The following is a 20149-nucleotide window of genomic DNA, read 5'->3' on the forward strand; positions in this document are numbered from 1 at the left end:
ACCATCCAGCCACAGCTTCCAAACATCTGGTCAGTGTGTCTGGGGCCAAGTCAGGATGGCCATCCATCAACAGATAGAGTTGGGTGTCATCAGCATACTGATGGCAACCCAGCCCAAAACTCCGGACAAGCTGGGCAAGGGGGCGCATAAAGATGTTGAAAAGCATCGGGGAGAGTATCGCACCCTGAGGTACTCCACACACCAAGGAGTGGCGCGATGACAATTCCCCCCCAAGCGCCACCCTCTGTCCCCGACCAGAGAGAAACGAGTGCAGCCATTGAAGGACTGTGCCCTGGATCCCCACGTTGGCAAGGCAGTGGTCCAGAAGTTTGTGATCGACCATGTCAAAAGCTGCTGACAGATCTAGAAGAATCAGCAGCCCCGACCCACCTCGATCCAGCTGTCTACGAAGATCATCTGTTAGGGCAACCAGAGCCGTCTCGGTCCCATGACCAGCGCGGAAGCCGGACTGGAATGGATCCAGAGCCGATGTTTCATCCAGAAACCCACCAAGCTGTTCAGCAACCGCTCTCTCAATCACCTTACCCAGGAACTGAAGATTCGAAACTGGGCGGTAATTGGATAGATCTAAAGGATCTAATGATGTTTTCTTTAAGAGCGGGCGCACCACTGCCTCCTTCAGTTCACCTGGGAATGTCCCCGTGCCAAGGGACAAATTGATGATATCCCCCAGGAGGGCCCGCACCTCGTCTGGACACGCTCTAATCAGCCAAGACGGGCACGGGTCGAGAGGACAGGTGGTGGGCTTTCCAGCTTGGAGGAGTCTGTCCACATCGGCTGAGGATATCCGGTTGAAGTGGTCCAATACTGGACCTGAGGACAGTCGAGGGGCCTCCAGTTCCTTTACTGTATCCAAATTGGCAGGGAGGTCATGGCGGAGCAACAAGACCTTCTCCGCAAAAAAGCTCGCAAATGCCTCACAGCTGTGTATCAAATTGTCATTTAAATTTGGCTGTCCCTCAAGGGACGTTAAAGACCTGATTATACTAAATAATTGCGCCGGGCAAGAGCTAGCGGATGCAATGGAGGCCGAGAAGTAAGACTTCTTAGCAGCCTTCACCGCCATCTCGTAGGTTTTCATAAAAGCCTTATAAGATGTTCTTGAGGCTCCGTCACGGGCACCCCGCCATACCTCTAGCCATCTGAGGTCCCGCTTCATTTTCCGGAGCTCCTCGGTAAACCAGAGAGCCCGGTTTCTGCGGGGTCGCAGAGGGCGCTTAGGTGCGATCTCATCGATGGCTGCCAGGAGCTGGATATTCCAGCCCTCAACAAGCTCAGTCAATGAGTTGCCAGGGGGAGCAAGGTCCCGCAAGGCTTGGCGGAATCTATCAGGGTCCATCAGCCTCTGCGGACGAGCCCAAATCGGCTTGCCACCTAAGCAGGGTGGGGGTGGAAAGTCAATCCTGGCTTTCAGAGCGTAGTGATCAGACCATGGCACCTTCATCGAAGGAGACATGATCACATCTATACCTATGCCAAAGATCAAATCCAGTGTGTGGCCTGCTTGATGTGTGGGGCCCGAAACAAACTGGGAGAGCCCTAGTGTCGCCATGGAAGACACCAGGTCCAGAGCCTGTGAGGAGGGAGTGGCATCAGCATGGATGTTGAAGTCCCCCAATACCAATAGGTTAGGGAACTCCAAGGCCCAGCCGGCCACCGCCTCCAGCAGGCCTGACAGGGTGGCTGCTGGTGCGCTAGGTGGCCGGTACACCAGCCAGACAGCCAAGCTCACCTCGGAGCCCCACACTAGGCCAACACATTCAATGCCGGGGATCGATGGCGATGGTAGAGCTCTGAAAGAACAATCTTCCCGGATTAATAACGCCACCCCTCCCCCCCCCGGCCCACAGTCCGCGACTGGTGAAGGACGGAGAAACCCGGGGGCGCCATCTCTCATAAGGTAACTGTTGCCCCTTCGCGCACCCAGGTCTCCGTCACACAAGCCAGGTCGACCCCCTGCGAGATAAAGAAATCTCACAGGGTGGCGGTTTTGTTGCCTATAGACCTGGCATTGCACAGCACCAGTGACGGAGGTGAGTAATCCTTGCTCACCCTACCCTCGTCCCTCGGGATGAGGCGCAGATTGGAAGGGGTACGAGCATATCCATATCTCAATCCCCTTCGCCTATAACAACTGCCCCCACCGCCATACCTCCCTCGCCCCCCCACGGTAGCAATCCCAAGCCTCATAGTAGCCTCCATTGATGGCAATTAATGTTATTCTTTCGCAGCCTAAACCTGAGGTAATATTTCTGGCTTTCCATGCAGAAGGTCATGGGTTCAATCCCCGGCTTTGCCGGGTTGTGCTGGGTCCTTCCTATATCTGAAACCCTAGGGAACTGCTGCCAGTCAGTGCAAGATAGATCAGTGTTCCGGCTCAGTTTATGCAGCTCCCTGCACTCTTATTTCAACCGGCCTTTTCTCCACAGCAACGGAGATTGGGATATTGGTATCATTCTTAAGGGAAACAAAAGCAAAAAGTTGGAGCGTCTACACTGCATGCTGAACACCTCAGGTTGAACCCCTGACATCTCCCAGTAGGGCTGGGAATGTCCCCTGTTTGAAACCCTGAAGAGCTGCTGCCAGCCAGTGTAGGCACTACCAAGTTAGGTGGGCCAGTGGTCCAAGTTGGTGTAAGGCACTACCTGTGCCTCCCTTGCCAACAAAGGTCCGTATAGTAAAAGCTATGGTTTTCCAAATAGTGATGTATGGAAGTGAAAGCTGGACCATAAAGAAGGCTGATCACCGAAGAATTGATGCTTTTGAATTCTGGTGCTGGAGGAGACTCTTGAGAGTCCCATGGACTGCAAGAAGATCAAACCTCTCCATTCTTAAGGAAATCAGCCTTGAGTGCTCACTGGAAGGACAGATCCTGAAGCTGAGGCTCCAATACTCTGGCCACCTCATGAGAAGAGAAGACTCCCTGGAAAAGACCCTGATGTTGGGAAAGATGGAGGGCACAAGGAGAAAGGGACGACAGAGGACGAGATGGTTGGACAGTGTTCTCGAAGCTACCAGCATAAGTTTGACCAAACTGCGAGAGGCAGTGGAAGACAGAAGTGCCTGGCGTGCTCTGGTCCATGGGGTCACGAAGAGTCGGACACAACTAAACGACTAAACAACAACAACAACATGCCTCCCTTCTTCTTTGCTGCTCCCACCTGGGATTCTTTCTCCCCTTGGTTTCAGCAGAGCAGCAGACGCAACACATCTTCTCCATCCTTCCCCCTCTGTGGCACTTGGGCCGTACATCTGCAGAACTCTCCCCAGCTCCCACCTTTCCTACTCGTAGCAACAGCCTGCATTCATAAACCTTGAAGAGTTGCGCATTATTTGCCTCCACAGTAAAGGTGCGCTCTTCACCCGAGCATCTGATGTCCCTCTGGAGCCACCTCATGATGTCATTGTTAGCCAAGGCTTCCTAAGGGGTGTTTAGATGCTGCCCTCAGATTCAGTTACATATATATTTACGGAATCGGTATCCCACCCTTCTTCCTGAAGCCACAGGGCAGGTTGCAACACCAAAAGATATAAATGCCATCCCTGCAGAATAGGCATTGCTTTCTTACATATAATCAAGCATGATCATTAAATGCAAAACAAAACGACTGAAACTTGCGGAACCGGTCGATGCAACGATCTCTCTCGCAGCATCGCTCATAACTGAAGAACAGTATAAATTAAACGTCTGCTAGTAACGCTCAAAGGCCAGGTGAATTGAGAACGTTTCAGTTGTCGCAAGAACCTGCTCAGCGTAGGAGCCATCCAAGATCTCAGAGGGAAGACTCGTTCCAAAGGCCGGATGCCAGGGCTGAGAAAACCCTGCTCCGGGTTCCAGTTAACCAGATCTCCCATCATGATGGTAATGATGATTTTGGTTCAGCCACTAGGACTTCCCTTGCTTGAATCAGCGTTGCTCCTCCAGTTAGAAGAGCCTGGGAACGGCATGACCTGTTTTGGACAAGTGACACGCAGAATTTGTCCCCTGCCACCCATGAGCGTAGCTGTCAGGCTTCAGGGACTCAGCTTCCCTCTTTGGTAGTAGATAAGCAGAACAAAGTGAAAGGGGTCTCTTACCGGTTATCAATTTTAATGATCACAGTGAGAGAACAAAGAATCCATTCCTTGGAACGAAGGTGCTCCCAATTCAGGCTTTCACCCACTTCATCCCTAGCCCCCCCTCACTTCCATGCCTTGCAACCTGATCTCGCAACCACTGTGCTTCCTGAGCTGCTACCTTATCTGCTCTCCTTGACCTTGGGCTGGGCAGATGGGCGCTTTCCAGTAAAAGCGAGTCTGTTAGCTGTCTCTCTCCGAGTACTTCTTCTCCTAGCTGTTCACCACCCAGTTCTTCCCAGCTTCTGTCTTCTGAACTATGCCCCTCTGCAAACCACTGTTCCAAATCTATACTGCCCTCCTGCTCCTGGGAAGATTCAGGATCCTGATCAGGAGCAGGGGGAGGCTCCCACCATTCCTCACCTGTGCAGCCCTCCTCAGCACAATAGAAATACTTAACTAACGGATCAATCATGTCGGTTCTGCCTCCCCAACAAAAGTCCTGATTCCCCAAAAACCTCAACAACTTTTGGTGACCCCCTTCCCCCCAAAAGCTCAACAACTTTAGTCCCTTTAAAAATGCTCTACCCCAGGTGCTGGCAGGGATTGCTATGCCACTGTTTGCCCCACCCCTAACAAAAGTCCTGGTTACGCTCATGCTGCCACCTTCAATGCAACCCCAAAGCCTTGCTGCTGCTGCTGCTGCTGCTGCTGCTGCTGCTGCCAAACAAGGGAAAAGGCCCATCAGGAAGACATTGCTCTCTACACAGAGCACAGAGCACAGGGGCTAGAGTGGCTCTTCTCAGTGTTCTGCACAGGAGCTCTAGGACCCAGCTCTGTGGCTGGACTATTAACTTCAGAGCTCCTCCTGGCAACTTTACTGATGGCAAAGATTCGTGGAGACAGGCTGGCCAGTTTGCAGGGGAGCCGGTATGGTTGTGCTCGTGTGTGTGAAGCAACACCCACACCATACTTTTAGAGTACTCTTAAAGTACTTTCACAGCCATGGCTTCTTTCTTCAAAATATTATGGGAACTGTAGTTTGCTAAGAGCACTGGGAATTGTAGCTCTGCAAGGGGTCTCCTAACAATTCTCAACATCCTCACCAAACTGCAGTTTCCAGTGGAGACTTGGTACCACAAATGCTGGAGCATAGCTAGAATGGCATTTGTTGCATATACAGCCCGATCACACATGCTATCGTCACAAGCCTAGCAAATATTGAACTCTACTTGGGAATTGGCTAATATTATTTCTGTACACGAAGACAACTTTTGCCCTCGCTTCCCCCCACCCTCCTTCAATGACCTGGAGTTTGTTACTTAACCCATATGCAACTGCCCTTATTTTACCTGCCTGTTTTATGGTTTTGTTTTTCATTTTTCACCTGTGGTTATCGCCCTTCTCCCTGTTTTATACACATTATAAAATGGGCCTGTGGGATAGCTCAGTCAGTAGAGCACAAGACTTTTAATCTCAGGGTTGTGGGTTTGATACCCACTTTGGCCAGAAAAATAATCCTATCTTGCAAAGGTTTCGACTTAGATGACCCTTGTGGTCCCTTCCAACTGAATTTTTGAGATATATTTGGAAATCAGAAGGTCTTCCTTTCCGCCTGCTGCTCCTTGATTCTTTAATTGCTATTCTCCTCTAAACTAAAAAACACACAAATGCCTGTTTATTACGACGACCAGCTTTGAAGGGAGGCCGACCAAAGTCTCATTCCCAGAGGCAGTGCACTGAATATCTTGGCTTTTATCTTTTCTAATCAGCCCTGCTCCCAGAGGTGCAACAGCTGGGATTTTCACCGCTGCATTTGATCTCTCCGTTGGCATCCTCCGCTCCCGTCTCGTTCCACCTGCCCCTGTTACGACAGCAGGGCAGCAGCGCCAGAAGAGAGAGAAAACGCTTTGCCTTGCAGGTCCAGTCATGAATATTTCAAGGACTCGCTCTGAATAGTTGCTCCCAGCTTTAAAAATGCAAAAGGGTTGTGACACAGGCAGCCTTGCTAAATTGCACGCTGTTAGCTTCCATAATGGAGGGGCCTCTTTTGCTTCCAATGCAGGGAGCGCACATAAAACCTGCATCTGAAAGACGCCCACATGGTACTTTTTATGGACGTGAAAGACTGGCTGGGTGCAGAGGAACGGTAGGAGGCACCAGCCGGGGAACCCCTAAGGGAAGGAGGCTCAGAGCCTGGGAACTGGTGGTGAGACAACGAGGTGTGGTCAGAGGGAAAAGAGGGAGCAAACTGAGAGGAGGAGGTGTTGGAAGCTGAAGAGGTAACAGGGCTTAGTGAGCAGGAAGAGTCTGGGGCAGAGAGCAGTGCAGACTCTGAGGCTGAAGCAGAGGCTGGAGAGGAGAGGGCCAAGAGACAGAGATAAGGCAGGCTACTGAAAAAGCCAGGGGGTCTCCCCCTCCTCCCTGGTCACCCAGAACCAAGAGAGGAATGACGATGGCAGAGCAGAGACAGACAAGACGGTGGAGTCTCAGATTGCTTAGGAAGGACCCAGGGGAGAGAAGACTTGGAGAGCTACCGTCTCGCCAGAGTGGTGCATGCTCTAGTTACCGTATTTCCTCCCTCTTCGCTCAGGAGGCATTGTGGGGCTATCCCTGAGGCCAGGAGAGCAAGCGGGATCGGTGCATGCCAATCCCTCTAGCCCTCCTGGCTTCAGCGAAAGCAAGCCTACTGGCTCCCCCCCCCCCCCACCTCCTGCAAGAGCCGTGTGCTCTTTAAAGGGAGCATGGCTCTTGGGGCTTTTTTGGGAGGTGGGGGAAGGGACAGAGCCGTGCGCCTCCCGCAAAAGCCAGGGATAGCCGCGCGAAGCCTCCGTAGAGCAGCGGGATGAAGGCTCCCTGCTGCCCTGCGGAGGCTTTGCTAAGGCAGAAGCTAAAACAGCTAGAGAGAGCGCTGCACAGCTCCCAGGGCTGGAGGGGGAAGCCCAGGTTTCCCCCGCCAGCCCGAAAGACCAGCTCAGGAGTGTGTTGCACTCCGGCAATTTAGCTCCAGGGACCACACATTCGCTCCATAAGACGCACAGACATTTCCCCTTAGTTTTTAAGAGGCAAAAAGTGTGTCTTATGGAGCGAAAAATACAGTATCTCCTGCTTGGACTACTGCAATGCACTCTACATGGGGCTACCTTTGAAGGTGTCCCGGAAACTGCAACTAATCCAGAATGCGGCAGCTAGACTGGTGACTGGGAGCGGCCGCTGAGACCATATAACACCAGTCCTGAAAGACCTACATTGGGGCCCCAGTATGTTTCCAAGCACAATTCAAAGTGTTGGTGCCGACCTTTAAAGCCCTAAACGGTCTCGGCCCAGTCAGTATACATGAAGGAGCGTCTCCACCCCCATCGCTCAGCCCAGACACTGAGGTCCTCCTTCACGGATCTTCTGCTGGTTCCCTCACTGAGAGAAGTGAGGTTGCAGGGAACCAGGCAGAGGGCCTTCTCGGTAGTGGCGCCTGCCCTGTGGAACGCCTTCCCTTCAGATGTCAAGAAAATAAACAACTACTTGACTTTTAGAAGATATCTGAAGGCAACCCTGTACCGGGAATTTTTTTATGTCTTATGTTTTACAATTTCGTGTGTGTGTTAAGCCACCCGGAGTTGCTGGGGAAATCCAGCCAGATGGGTGGGGTATAAATAATAAAATTATTATTGTTATTGCTATGGGAAGGCGGGGACCGTCAGTCCTCACAACCACCTCATAGGGGCAAGATCTACCAAGAAGGGTTGCTGTGCTCACTAGGCCTGGCCTCCTGAGCTGTCTTGTTTCTTTGATAAAAGAGTTAACTTTGCTGACGCAGTGTAATTTATTGCTCGCCTGCTCCCGACACTCATCCCTGACAGCTCACTAGTACAATCAGAAGCTGATCTATTACAGATTCCAGAACCTCTTCCTGTGAGGCTACAGGAGACCCGGTGAACACAGGGACCTCCAGTCTCCAAGATTTCACAAGGCCTGGTATATGGAATACAGGGAAATGGGGGCAGTAGAGTTCTGTACCACTTTGGGCTGCATTTAAAACTGTATTAGGAGGCCCCCAAGCTTATCCTGATGAACCCCTGGTTCAATCGCTCTCGCTCTCTCAGCCTACCTCAAAAGGTTGTTGTTCTTGGAGGAAAGACAAGATAAAATGGCAATTAACTAAAACAAACAGTATAAACTGCAGTAGCTGAGCAGCCTCATTGCGCAAAGGAGCCAAGCCTTCTGAAGCTCACGGAAGCTAGCCATGAAGTTCAGCATCTGATTTGGGGCAAGTCGTTCCTCTGCCTCTCTCAGCGAGTTAGTGGCTATAAGGGTTTATCACAGCCTACTCTCAACTCTTAGGTTAGGGCAGGAAAGTGATCTAAATGAATCATCTCTAATGGAAAGGCAGGTGTAAACAGCTAAAATTGTCCTGCAGGGATTATGCAAGGGCGAGTGGGTTGGTGAGGACGTCCAGGCATGTCCTGAAAAAGGGAAGACCTGAAAAGATTTTATCAACAAGTTTTCAGCAGTTGATTCAAAAAGTGAAGTTTAGGTTTGATAGTCAAAGAACGAGGCGGAATCTGCAGAGATCCAGAACTACAATGGTCTCAACTGCAGGAGGGAAGCCATTTATCTGTGCAGAGCTGGGGTTTGGGGGGGAGGCGGGGGCTGCCAGCTACCTGCACAGACCTGCCATGCCTCTGCAAGGGGCTCTCTGCTGCCTCCCACAGCCCCCTCCCTCTTCCTCAGTCCTCCTGGGAAGGAGGCAGGAGGCTCTGGCAGAGTCCTAGAGCCCTCCCACCTCCTTCCCAAAGCTGGGAAAGCACTAACTAGGCTTTGGGAAGGAGGCAGGAGGACTCTAAGGACCCTGTTAGAGCCCTCGCACCACCTTCCACGCGCCTCACTTACCCAGGTTTGGGAAGGCAGCGCCAGGGCTGGAGGGGGTGTCAACTGTTGCAGAGGGCTGCCAAAAATGCCTCGAGGGCCACATGCGGCCCTCGGCCCACACGTTGGACCACCCTGCACTTGACCAAAGGTAGGGACCTCCCTTTGGCCTGCCAACTATCACAGAACTCCAGCTCCCATCACCCCCAACAGGTATGGCCAATGGCCTGGGATGGTGTTTGGCAAGACCTGGAAGGCCAGTGGGATGTCCCCACCCTTGATCAACTGCAGGGCAATCCAATGTACAGCCCTCAATGTGTTTTTGGGTGGGCCTTGGCCCCTCCAGCCCTTGCTCCTTTGGGAAGGAGGCATGAGAGCTCCTTCACTGGAGGTTTTAAAGCAGGTTGGACGGCCATCTGCCAGGGGTTCTTTAGCTGCAATACCTGCATTGCAGGGGGTTGGACTAGATGACCCTAAGGTCCCTTGCAAATCTATAATGGGAAACCCAGCCAGATGGGCAGGGTATAAATAATAAAATTATGCTGCTGCTGCTGCTGCTTGTATGGGAGATGCTCAAAGGCGCAGGTGCTCCCAGTTGGTTTTCAACAAGTAACAACAGCTACTGCTCTCTGAACGCCAGGGAGCCGAGCCATCTCAAAAGGCAACAGGGATGCAAAATTGACATGGAGGGGTTGGCATTCCAGAATGGCAAGCCCTAAAGCCCTCTGGGAGACATGGAACCTGTTTCACAATTATTTGGCTCCCAGCAGATTGTAAAACTTGATATTATGCATTCATTTCATCATCAGCTTCACAGAAGAAATCCTACCCAATCTGCACAGGTGATAATGAAAAATTTGCATTCAGTTGAACTCACAGGTCTTGATGAAATGAGTCCACTCCCTACTATGGCGAAACCAGCAAGAGTCTTGTGGCACTTGAACAATCAACAGTCTTGACTGCCGCGTAAGCTGCCTTGTCTGTCAAATGCACAGAAGTGTTCTCCGTTGGCAGATGACATAATACACAGCCACACAGGGAGGGGAACGTATGCATCTCATGCATCTCATGCATCTGAGCATTGCGAGTCGAGCTGACAGAAGCTCCTTTCGCAATAAATCTGTCAGGGCGTCTAGCACCAGGAAAGACCCAACTTCTATTTTTGCTGCAAACAGGCTCATGAGGCTCCTGGCCTTATTATAGTGTTTCCCCAAGAGCTCTGCTTCCTCCCTTTACACAAAAAGCACCCATCAACGCCTGGCACAAACATCAGCTTGTGTCTACCTAGGTTATTCTCTGAGTATATACCCACTGAAATTGATGGATGTGGCTCACTTAGATCTCTGCATCTAATATTCCCATGAGGATGACTTGGCCAGATGCCACCCAAGGGGTTTGCGTTACAACTCCCTCTAGTAGCAAACTCAGGTGGTGGGTGCTGATAGCACAGAGCCATAGCAAGAGGCACAACCAAGCTTTGCAGAGGTACTAATAATTTTTTGAGTAAAAGGGGGGGCAGCCCAATGAGGGTTGGGTATTCTCTGTATCTGCAAAGTATTGAGGTCCGTTGTTTGGTTGTAGGTTGCATTGGGTTGCCTTGGGTGGTATAAAGTGGCTGACAAGTTAATAAAGAATGGGGAAATGGGGAATTGTACAAGGGGTGTGTGAAGGAAGAGCAACCGGCCTGAGGCTCTGGTAGATTTTAATATCCTGGGGGAAAGCCTGGCTGGCAAGCACTCCAGCTAGCAGGCAAGGCTACACTCCCAACATTTATATGAAAGGGAAATGTCCAATGGAGTTCTTTGTGGCCAGTGCCATTGCACAAAGTGGCGGGTTTTGATTGCTATTAAAACTGTAATAAATATTTATTTTGTATTATTTATTAAATTTGTATACTGCCCTTCTTCCCAAGATCTCAGGGCAGTTTGGAGCATACAAGATAAAAACACAAAGCACAGAATGAAAACAAGAACAAGCCAAATCAATACCCCCTCCACAAACACATTTAGAATAGAATAGAATTTATTATTTATACCCCGCCCATCTGGCTGGGTTTCCCCAGCCACTCTGGGCGACTTCCAACAAAGTATTAAAATACAGTGGTCTGTTAAACATTAAAAGATTCCCTAAAAAGGGCTGCCTTCAGATGTCTTCTAAAAGTCTGGTAGTTGTTCTTCTCTTTGACATCTGATGGGAGGGCATTCCACAGGGCGGGTGCCACTACCGAGAAGGCCCTCTGCCTGGTTCCCTGTAACTTCACTTTTCGCAGTGAGGGAACCGCCAGAAGGCCCTCGGTGCTGGACCTCAATGTCCGGGCAGAACGATGGGGGTGGAGACGCTCCTTCAGGTATAATGGACCGAGGTCATTTAGAGCCTTAAAGGTCAGCACCAACACTTTGAATTGTGCTCGGAAACATACTGGGAGCCAATGTAGATCTTTCAAGACCGGTGTTATGTGGTCGTGGCAGCCGCTCCCAATCACCAGTTTAGCTGCCACATTCTGGATTAGTTGTAGTTTCCAGGTCACCTTCAAATGTAGCCCCACGTAGAGCGCATTGCAGTAGTCCAAGAGGGAGATAACTAGAGCATGCACCACTCTGGTGAGACAGTCCGCGGGCAGGTAGGGTCTCAGCCTGCGTACCAGATGGAGCTTGTAAACAGCTGCCCTGGACACAGAATTGACCTGCGCCTCCATGGACAGCTGTGAGTCCAAAATGACTCCCAGGCTGCGCAGCTGGTCCTTCAGGGGCACAGTTACCCCATTCAGGACCAGGTAGTCCTCCACACCTGCCTGCCTCCTGTCCCCCAAAAGGATATAGGGTGTTAATCAGCTAAAGGCTTGGCTTAAGAGGCACAGCTGGGCTACCGGCCAGAGCTGACAGAAGGCACTCCGTGCCACTGAGGCCACCTGAGCCTCAAGCTACAGCAGAGGATCCAGGAGGACCCCCAAGCTACATCCCCGCTCCTTCAGAGGGAATTTAATCCCCTTAAGAGCAGGCAACTTCCCATCCATCGCCAACAGTGGACTGAGCTCCAGTCTGCTGGCTCACATCCAGTCCATTACCGAGGCAAGAGAACCGTACAGCACTTCCACTGCCTCACCTGCAGATGTAAAGGAGAAGCAGAGTTGTGTGCCAGTAGCACATTGCTGACAATGTATTCTAAAACTCCAGATGACCCCGCTCAGTGGTTTCATGTCGATGTTAAACAGCAAAGGGGACAAAATCAAACCATGAGGCATTGAAAGCTCCACAGAGCCAAAGATCGCGCCTGCCCCCCAAGCATCACCCTCTGGAAACAACCATCCAAATAGGACCAGAGCCACTGCAAAGCGGTGCCATCACATCTAACTTGGACATCTGCTCCAGAAAGACACAGTGGTCGATGGCATCAAAATCCGCTGAGATGTTGAGGAGAATTAACAAGGACACATTTTCCGCCACTCTCACAACAGAGGGGGACCAATGCAGTTTCTGTGCCCCAAACAGGCCTGAACCCCAATTGAAATGGATCTAGAAAATCAGTTTCCTCCAAGAGTGCCTGGATCTGGTCTGCAACCACCCGCTCAAGAGTCTTGCCCAAGAAGGGGAGATTAGCGACTGGCCAGAAGTTGCTTAGATTTTGGGAATCCAGGGAGGGTTCCTTGAGAAGTGGCCTTACCACTGCCTCCTCCAAGAAGGCAGAGACCATCCCCTCTCTCAAGGAGGCATTAATCACCTCCCTGGTCCAGCCAGCTGTCTCCTCCCTGCTAGTTTTTATCAGCCAAGAAGGGCAAGGGTCCAGAGTGCAAGTGGTCAATTGCATTTGACCAGTTCTCCTCTGCACACACCTGAACCGTCTCCCAGCCGGTTTCCTCGCTAAGCTCTGGAGTATACCAGGGAACCAAAAGGGCTCCACGAAGTGGGAGAGGGCATTCAGGGGTGATCATGTCAACAGACTGAGCCATTCGGATGTTCCAGAGGTCAGCCAGGGCTTTGACAGGAGCACCAGCTGCATCAGCTGGAAAATCCCTGAGCCATCTGGAAACCCACTTGATCCATCAGCCTCTGAGGGCGGACCATCCCAGCAGTTCTCCTGCCTCTGCGGAGGGGAAAAGGTGCTGAGCACCTAAATCTGAAAAGGGAGTAATCTGATCATGACAAGCGGCTGATGTCAATATCTCCCACTTTCAGATATGGATGTTGAAGTCCTCCAGAACCAGTAGTCTGGGAGTCTTCAGCACCACCTCTGAGACCAGATCTGTCAACTCAGGCAGGGAGACTGCCCAAGTCAACCATGCACACATTTTGGTTTCTTTCAAATTATTTTACAATGGAGGAGAACACGATCAGCATCGTCTACCTCATGTGCAAAAACGTTTTGGGCTGTGATCATCTCTTTATAGGACAGGACACGTTCCCTGAGATTACATCAATTCCTCCCCCGCCCCGCCCCCCGCCAAAGCACAGTAAAATGCAGTTTTATTTCATTCTATCCTACAGGTTTATTGGGATTGTGTTTGGCTAGCAAACAAACCAGAGGTAATAATGTCTTTTAGGTCAACATAGGACTATCACCTTGGGGGGGGTATTAAGAGTAAAATGGTGTTTGGCTGCCTTCAGCAGAGCATCCAAAAACCCCACTTCCTCCTTACCAGGTCAAGGTACATATAGTAAGAATCTGAGGCCTTCTGGCACCCAAGGCAGAAAACCCAACAGGAACTGCTCCCAGTCCGTAAAAACACAACACTTAGCAAACCACTTGCTGACCTGTCAATGATACCCAAAATCAATAGCCTGAGGTGGCCAGCTCATTCCCCCACACGAGTAGCTTGGCCCTGAGGCTACCGCTTGTGCAAGTCATAATGGAAGCCGGGTGATGACCAGATAACATTTGTTTTGAAGTGCCTTCCCGGGCTCCCCATTCATTGCCAGGCTTAATCAGAGTGCCGTTTGGACCTTTTAAAAGCCCATACAGCTTCTGACCCACTCAAAGTCCCCGAGATCAGTCTTAATTCAAGGTTCTCATCCAGGCGCCTTCATCTTCTGAGGCGCAACAGGTTGGGAAAGAAAATCTCTCCAGGAAGCTTGGCTGCCACATACTCTTGATGTTTTAAGCAGACAAAGTAGCATGTGTGAACTGTCCTGCCACTTTTTAAAGCTGAATGTTGTTGTTGTTATATGTTTTAATACTGCCAATATTTATTATATAAGCTATTAACCTTATTCATTTATGTATTGTTCAACAGAAGCTTTCAAAGGGAAACATTTTTATGAAACTTTGGGGGGGGGGTGTAGTAATAACCACAGAACTGGGTTGCAGATCACATGATATTTTTTCATCAGAAAGCTTAGCTGAGTGCCTTTCTGTTCCATGCTCCCCTGAAACTGGGACACAGCCAGGCAGTTAAAAAAAACCAGATTCTGGAACTTCATTTTATTTTGAAATCATATAGATGGATTCGTGATCTGTGTTTAGTGCTTTCAAGTCCAACTTAAACAGAATAATAATACAGACTAAATTTAAAATTGGGACGCGATATTTCATTTCAAGAGAACTACAGGCAGTGTAAAAAAATATACAGAGTAACAGTAGAATATACTACAGTGCATGCTTTTTAAACTTTGGAGAACATGATTTGCACACTAGTATATGCACAATTAAATGAGCTCTTTCTGCAAAACCATTTCTTTCTGCATTAAATTGTTAAAACAGCATGAAAAATTAATCCCCCCAATGCAAGCATTTTACTTGCAACAGTCCTTCCCTGTTTAGCCCTTTCAACTACTGTACTTACATTAACATTATTTATTGGAGAAAAGTCAATGCGACTGTAACAAAAAAAGATGTCTATAAACATTATTTTCCCTCACTGATGTGCTTTCATTTAAGATTAAATGCAGTATTCAAGGATGCAAGCAAATGCTTATCTGTTGCTCAGCTGATTGCTGGGAACTGTCAAGTGAAGTAGAGAATTGTACAATTACGGTACTGAATGTTTTCTTCCAATGCACATTCAGCAAATAACTATATGAAGAGTGCAATTCTATGCAGATTTACTCAGAAGTCCCATTGTGTGGATAGGAATGCAGCAAATGATTTTAAAAGTGCAGCAGTACCAGTGAATATTCCCCAACAGCAGCAATTTAAAATGATAAATTAGTGGTTTACAAACTATCAGTGGTCAGGATTCAAAGAGCTGCTTAGGTTCACGCAAAGAGCTTGCATTAGTCCTATGGAAATTTGGGCACTGAGCATCTGGCCCCAATTCACGTCAAACGTCTGATGGATCATCCATCAAATTATAACTTCTCAGGCTCATGAAACTAGTTGAATAACTTCTTTGAATCCAGATCAGTATTTTGGCCATTTGTAACAGGTCCTCATCATAACGTACATTTGGAGCAATCTCCAAATGGGCATATCAGAATATAATCCAGTAATTACAGCAGCTACGATAGAGAAAGACAGTGTCTTTCATAAAACAGAATTAGCATTCATAATAAAGGATCCTGTTTCAAATTCTCGTCTGCAAAGGAATCAGAGCAAAAGACAGTTAATGCTTTCCTTCTCTCAAGCTAAAGGTTCTGTATAGACATTTCAGGAAGACTGCAAAACATCTATGCTTTGTCTGAAATTAAGGTTCAGAACAGAGTTATCGATTTTCTAAAAAGTGGGGAATTGCCACGATTGCTTCCATGTCCCAGGAGCCTGGAGAATTCCTGCAATCCATCTGCCACCCAGTGAGGCTAAATCATGTCTGCTACATAACTCAGCCCGTGTTCCATCTTAAGAATGTTATAAGCTGCAGTCTTTAGGCAATCTCATGCCCAAACTTTTTCTCCCATCCTGGATTTGTGCAACATCCAGACTGAGAAAGAGTTTTGGAGAGCACAAAACCTTGCTCACAATATTGTGAAACATTTTGGCCTGGTCCCAAACAAAAGTATTACTGTATGATGGTGTTTTCTATGGACCAGCAAAGCTACCTGCATTTTTTTGTGTTAACTGGAAGTTAGAACACATATTGTAGTCAAGATGGAAATGACCTATTGTTGTTTAACAGGTGTGGACTGCGTAAGCCAAGTTTAATTTTTTAAAAAAATCACAGCGCCAAAATGAAATTAATGTCACAGGGAAATAATTCAGTGCTCCGACTTCTTTTATGAACAGCAAAAGGATGATGTCACCAAGAGATAAGTGCATTGTTGTCGAGGTCTGCTACTGTAATTTTATTAATGCATAGTTTGTACGTGCATAAGAACTGCACAGATAGGTTGAGGCTGGGCTTGCTGTCATCACACTTCTTCCCCCATATATTAAATGTACACACTATAAACAAGTTAAAAGTGCTTCAGTGTTCATGAGTTATTAGCTCACGCAAATCCACCTTAGTCTGTGAGACAGCAAACACGCTCTTCTCCCCCAGTCTTCCTCCGTGCAGCTCCAAGCATCGCGTATCAGGCTTGTCTCCAGAGAACCTTGAGAGAGCAAGCCACATCAGAAGGCGTTGCTGCCAATAAGTTGCCAGAAGAATAGCCTGCCATAGTTCTACTCGGCGTGCCAACTCTATTGGGCAACGCAACTTTAGACAGAACGTCCATAATGAAGCACCCAACTTCCACAGAAGAGTCAGCCACATTTAAGTGATCACTCTTGACACTGTATTGCAGCTATCTAATACTTTTGGAAAACAAGAGTTAACTGATAATATGCAAGTTTTGGACAGGTTTCTTCCAAAGCCAGCATTAAGAAGACTGATCAATCTGAAATGAGTCTGAAGAAAATGATGTGGAATTAATTGTTTGGCGCTAACATACACATGGTTCGAATTTGTAATTTTCAGCACTCTCTCTCTCTTTTGGATATAGCATAACTATATTATAAATTAAGACAGCAGAAAAATATATGTTCTTCCAACAGCATACACGGCACTTTAAAAATACCTATAAAAAGCAAGTAAGCATCAGGTTCACAGCTAGCGAACACCAATGTAAATTTCAGCTCAATTGGTTTTCAAACTTTTAATACAGAAGATAAATCTTTATTTTCATTAGTTATGTGGCTAGTTACATTTTAAAATATCTGCCTAATTCAGTAAAAATTTAAAATAGTTGTGGGCTTTTTTTTATATACATCACAGTATATGGTGCTTTTTAATTTAGCAACAGAAAGGCACAATTATCAAGCAAAAAGAAAAAAAGAAAAAAGGCTACAGTACCTAAATGTAACTGGTTTGTATTGACAAATTAACGATGTTTTAAAATATGGAAAAGATTCTTAAATACCAGGTTCTCTCATTAAAATTTTGGTCCATTAGAACAGCTTCCTTCCTACGCAAAACATTTGGAAGTGCTGAGGTAACAAGCTTTTCCACCAGAGCAGTTTGTGGTCCGAAGAAACAAATAACTTAGTATGAAATGGCTTGAACTGACCACAAATCAAACTTTTGGATCAACTAGAAACATAACCAGTTTTATACATGTCCAAATAAAGAGAGAGGTACGTTTATAAGTTTGAGGCATCGACAGTATATATGCATACACATACACAGAGTTTACATTTTGTTACAACAGTAAGACTAGACATGGCATTTCTCAGGGACCTGAAGCTTCTAGGTCTCTTAACTCTATGATTGAAGACTGGAGCTCTCTTTGCTTGCCCCGTACTATTTCAGCAGAGGCAGCGCATCTCTGTGTTTCTCAACCGGTGAACCTTCTCTCACAATGTCCGCTGTTCGCCTCCCTTCCCATGCCATGGAAAAAACACCAGCATCAGGACAGACCCATTACGTGAAACAGGCAGGGAATCAAGAAAGTCAGCGCAAACCCCACCATTCCATAGGTGCAGTAGCGATAAGGCAGCTCCACCTCCATGCGTTGTCGCGCCTGCCGAATATCGTCACAAGGGATGCGGAAGATTTTACAGGCCAGTGGGATGGTGACCTTCTTCATGCCCCACTTTGTGAGCAACAGAATCACCACTCCAATCAGCAACCGCAACATGGCTTTTCCAAAGAGAGTCACGGTGAGGGAGGGAGGCAGTAAGGGAAGCATCTCTGGCAAAGGATCCGGTGTCATGTTCAGCATGTAGATAACATGAGAGCCGCACGCAACGCCGGCACCACAGCCCAGGATCTGAGCAGTGTCTCCTCGCGAGGTGCTCCAAGTGTCAAGAGTGAAGGAGAAAATCCCCAAGGCAAGATGGAGACTGATGATAATTAGGGGCGCATACGTGCAGGTTAAGTTGAAGCTGTCAACTAAGTCCACAAGTGGAAGGAAGACAGCTAAGATGAGAAGAGCGTAAAAGAATCCAGCGATAACATCCTGTTATAAAGGGGGGGGGGGAGAGAACAGATTAATACTATTTTAACAATATGGTGGTTTCATAGGACAGGTGTTTTCAAACTTCCCTCCCCCCAGCAAAGCAACGTGGGTACAAGAAAGAAGGGGGCAACGCTTCAGCAATGCCACAATCACCACCCAAGGTTGCAGTGATGCTGTTCATCCTAAATGCACCTCTAGCACAGAACTGCTGGCTGCTTTTCTGGAGGGAAAGCTTTCGGTGCTAGCAGATACATCCAGATACAGAAACAGAGGAGACTGGCCAGCATGGCAGTTGTTGTCCCTGTGCAACAGGTGGACAATAGCATTTTCATGTCTCTGAAAAGGTATCGCCTATGCAAATTAGGAGTGGCAACCTCTAGCCCAGGAGCCAAATGTGGCCCTCCAGTCCTCTCTACTTAGTCTTTTGAATTCTCCCCAGGTCACACGCCTCCCCGGCCTTGCTTCCAGTATTTTTGCCTGGCTGGAATGTATCCTTGTACTTTGATAATGCCTCTCGTGTGTCTGGATGAAAAGACAGGGAGGGGTATGCAGCTCGGATAGCTAAAGTTGGTATAGTATGCGACTCTTAATCGCCCACGTTGGGCAAAATATCCCTACATTGCAGGGGGTTGGAATAGATGACTCCTTTCAACTCTGCAATTCTATGATTCTATGTGAGTTAGTGTGCAAGCCAGCCTACCGTACAGAGATAAAATTAACATTAGTTGCTCTACTCACTTTTGTCTCTGGTCCTTGAAAGGCTGCCCTTATGCTGAAAAAGGGTCCCCACGAAGGAGGAGGAGGATTCTCTAGTTAGAATGCAGAATCCCAAATCTGGTTTATTAGGTTTTTAGATAAACCTTTTCAACGTCCTCATTTGCTCATGCTTACATTAAAGGTAAAGTGACCCCTGACCATTAGGTCCAGTCATGACCGACTCTGGGGTTGCGGCGCTCATCTCGCTTTATTGGCTGAGGGAGCAGGCATACAGCTTCCGGGTCATGTGGCCAGTGTGACTAAGCCGCTTCTGGCGAACCAGAGCAGCACATGGAAACGCCGTTTACCTTCCCGCTGGAGCGGTACCTATTTATCTACTTGAACTTTGACATACTTTCAAACTGCTAGGTTGGCAGGAGCAGGGACCGAGCAACGGGAGCTCACCCCGTAGCGGGGATTCGAACCGCCGACCTTCTGACTGGCAAGTCCTAGGCTCTGTGGTTTAACCCACAGCACCATCCACGTCCCTCATGCTTACATTATCGGAGTACAAATTTTTGCTCAATTCTGTTCAAGGAGTTGCACCAAGTGTGGGTGGGTTTTATTTGTTTATGGAAGGAAATCAGCAAGAGCACCAGATATCAAATGGAGAACAGGGAAGTGGCAGAAGAAATGCAGAACCCTAGAGAACAGCTGCCAAGTACTCAGACGGTGTGGATGGCAGATCAAAGAGAGGAAGGAGATGTATGGACAAGATGTGCTGCTCATACACAGACACGCAAGCTGAAAAAACGTTTGCGGTTTGGGAATCTTTCCTCTTTTTATCTAAGATCTGCAACAGAAGTAGCCTGGCCTAACTTAAAAGGGATTGTTTTGCTGTGCCAGAAGGAAGTTGTACTTACATGGTGCTTCCACTCAACACGCCCGCCCCCCATACAGCCTTTTTTGGCTCTTCAGAAAGATGGCTGAAAAATGCATATGTTTATTTCCTGTTGCAGATGCAAGTAAAGAAGAAGGGAGTACTGTACATGAGCCCGAGACTTGGGCAAGCTCATTCACATAACCTCCATTCATGATTTAGCATTATGTCTCAACATGCTCACTGACTAAAGCCCATGTCAACTGCTAGTGTTGCTGGAGTAACACTCTAAGCAAGCAGGAATAGCAGGACAAGGACTCATAGTCCT

General features: G+C 48.2%; 1 protein-coding gene across 4 annotated transcripts in view; it reads right to left on the reverse strand.

Annotated features, from left to right (window-relative positions):
- Window positions 1-14340: 14340 nt before the first annotated feature.
- SGPP1 (sphingosine-1-phosphate phosphatase 1) overlaps window positions 14341-20149 on the reverse strand; it is a 31599-nt gene continuing 25790 nt past the window's right edge. For all 4 annotated transcript variants that reach the window (XM_079950906.1, XM_079950903.1, XM_079950905.1 and 1 more), the window contains exon 4: window positions 14341-18245. In XM_079950906.1, coding sequence (XP_079807032.1) covers window positions 17694-18245 — 552 coding nt within the window. In that variant the 3' untranslated portion in view covers window positions 14341-17693. The remainder of the gene's footprint in view (window positions 18246-20149) is intronic.

The sequence above is a fragment of the Podarcis cretensis genome (genome assembly GCF_951804945.1).
Source record: "Podarcis cretensis genome assembly, chromosome: 1".
In the NCBI taxonomy this organism is placed as follows: Eukaryota; Metazoa; Chordata; class Lepidosauria; order Squamata; family Lacertidae; genus Podarcis; species Podarcis cretensis.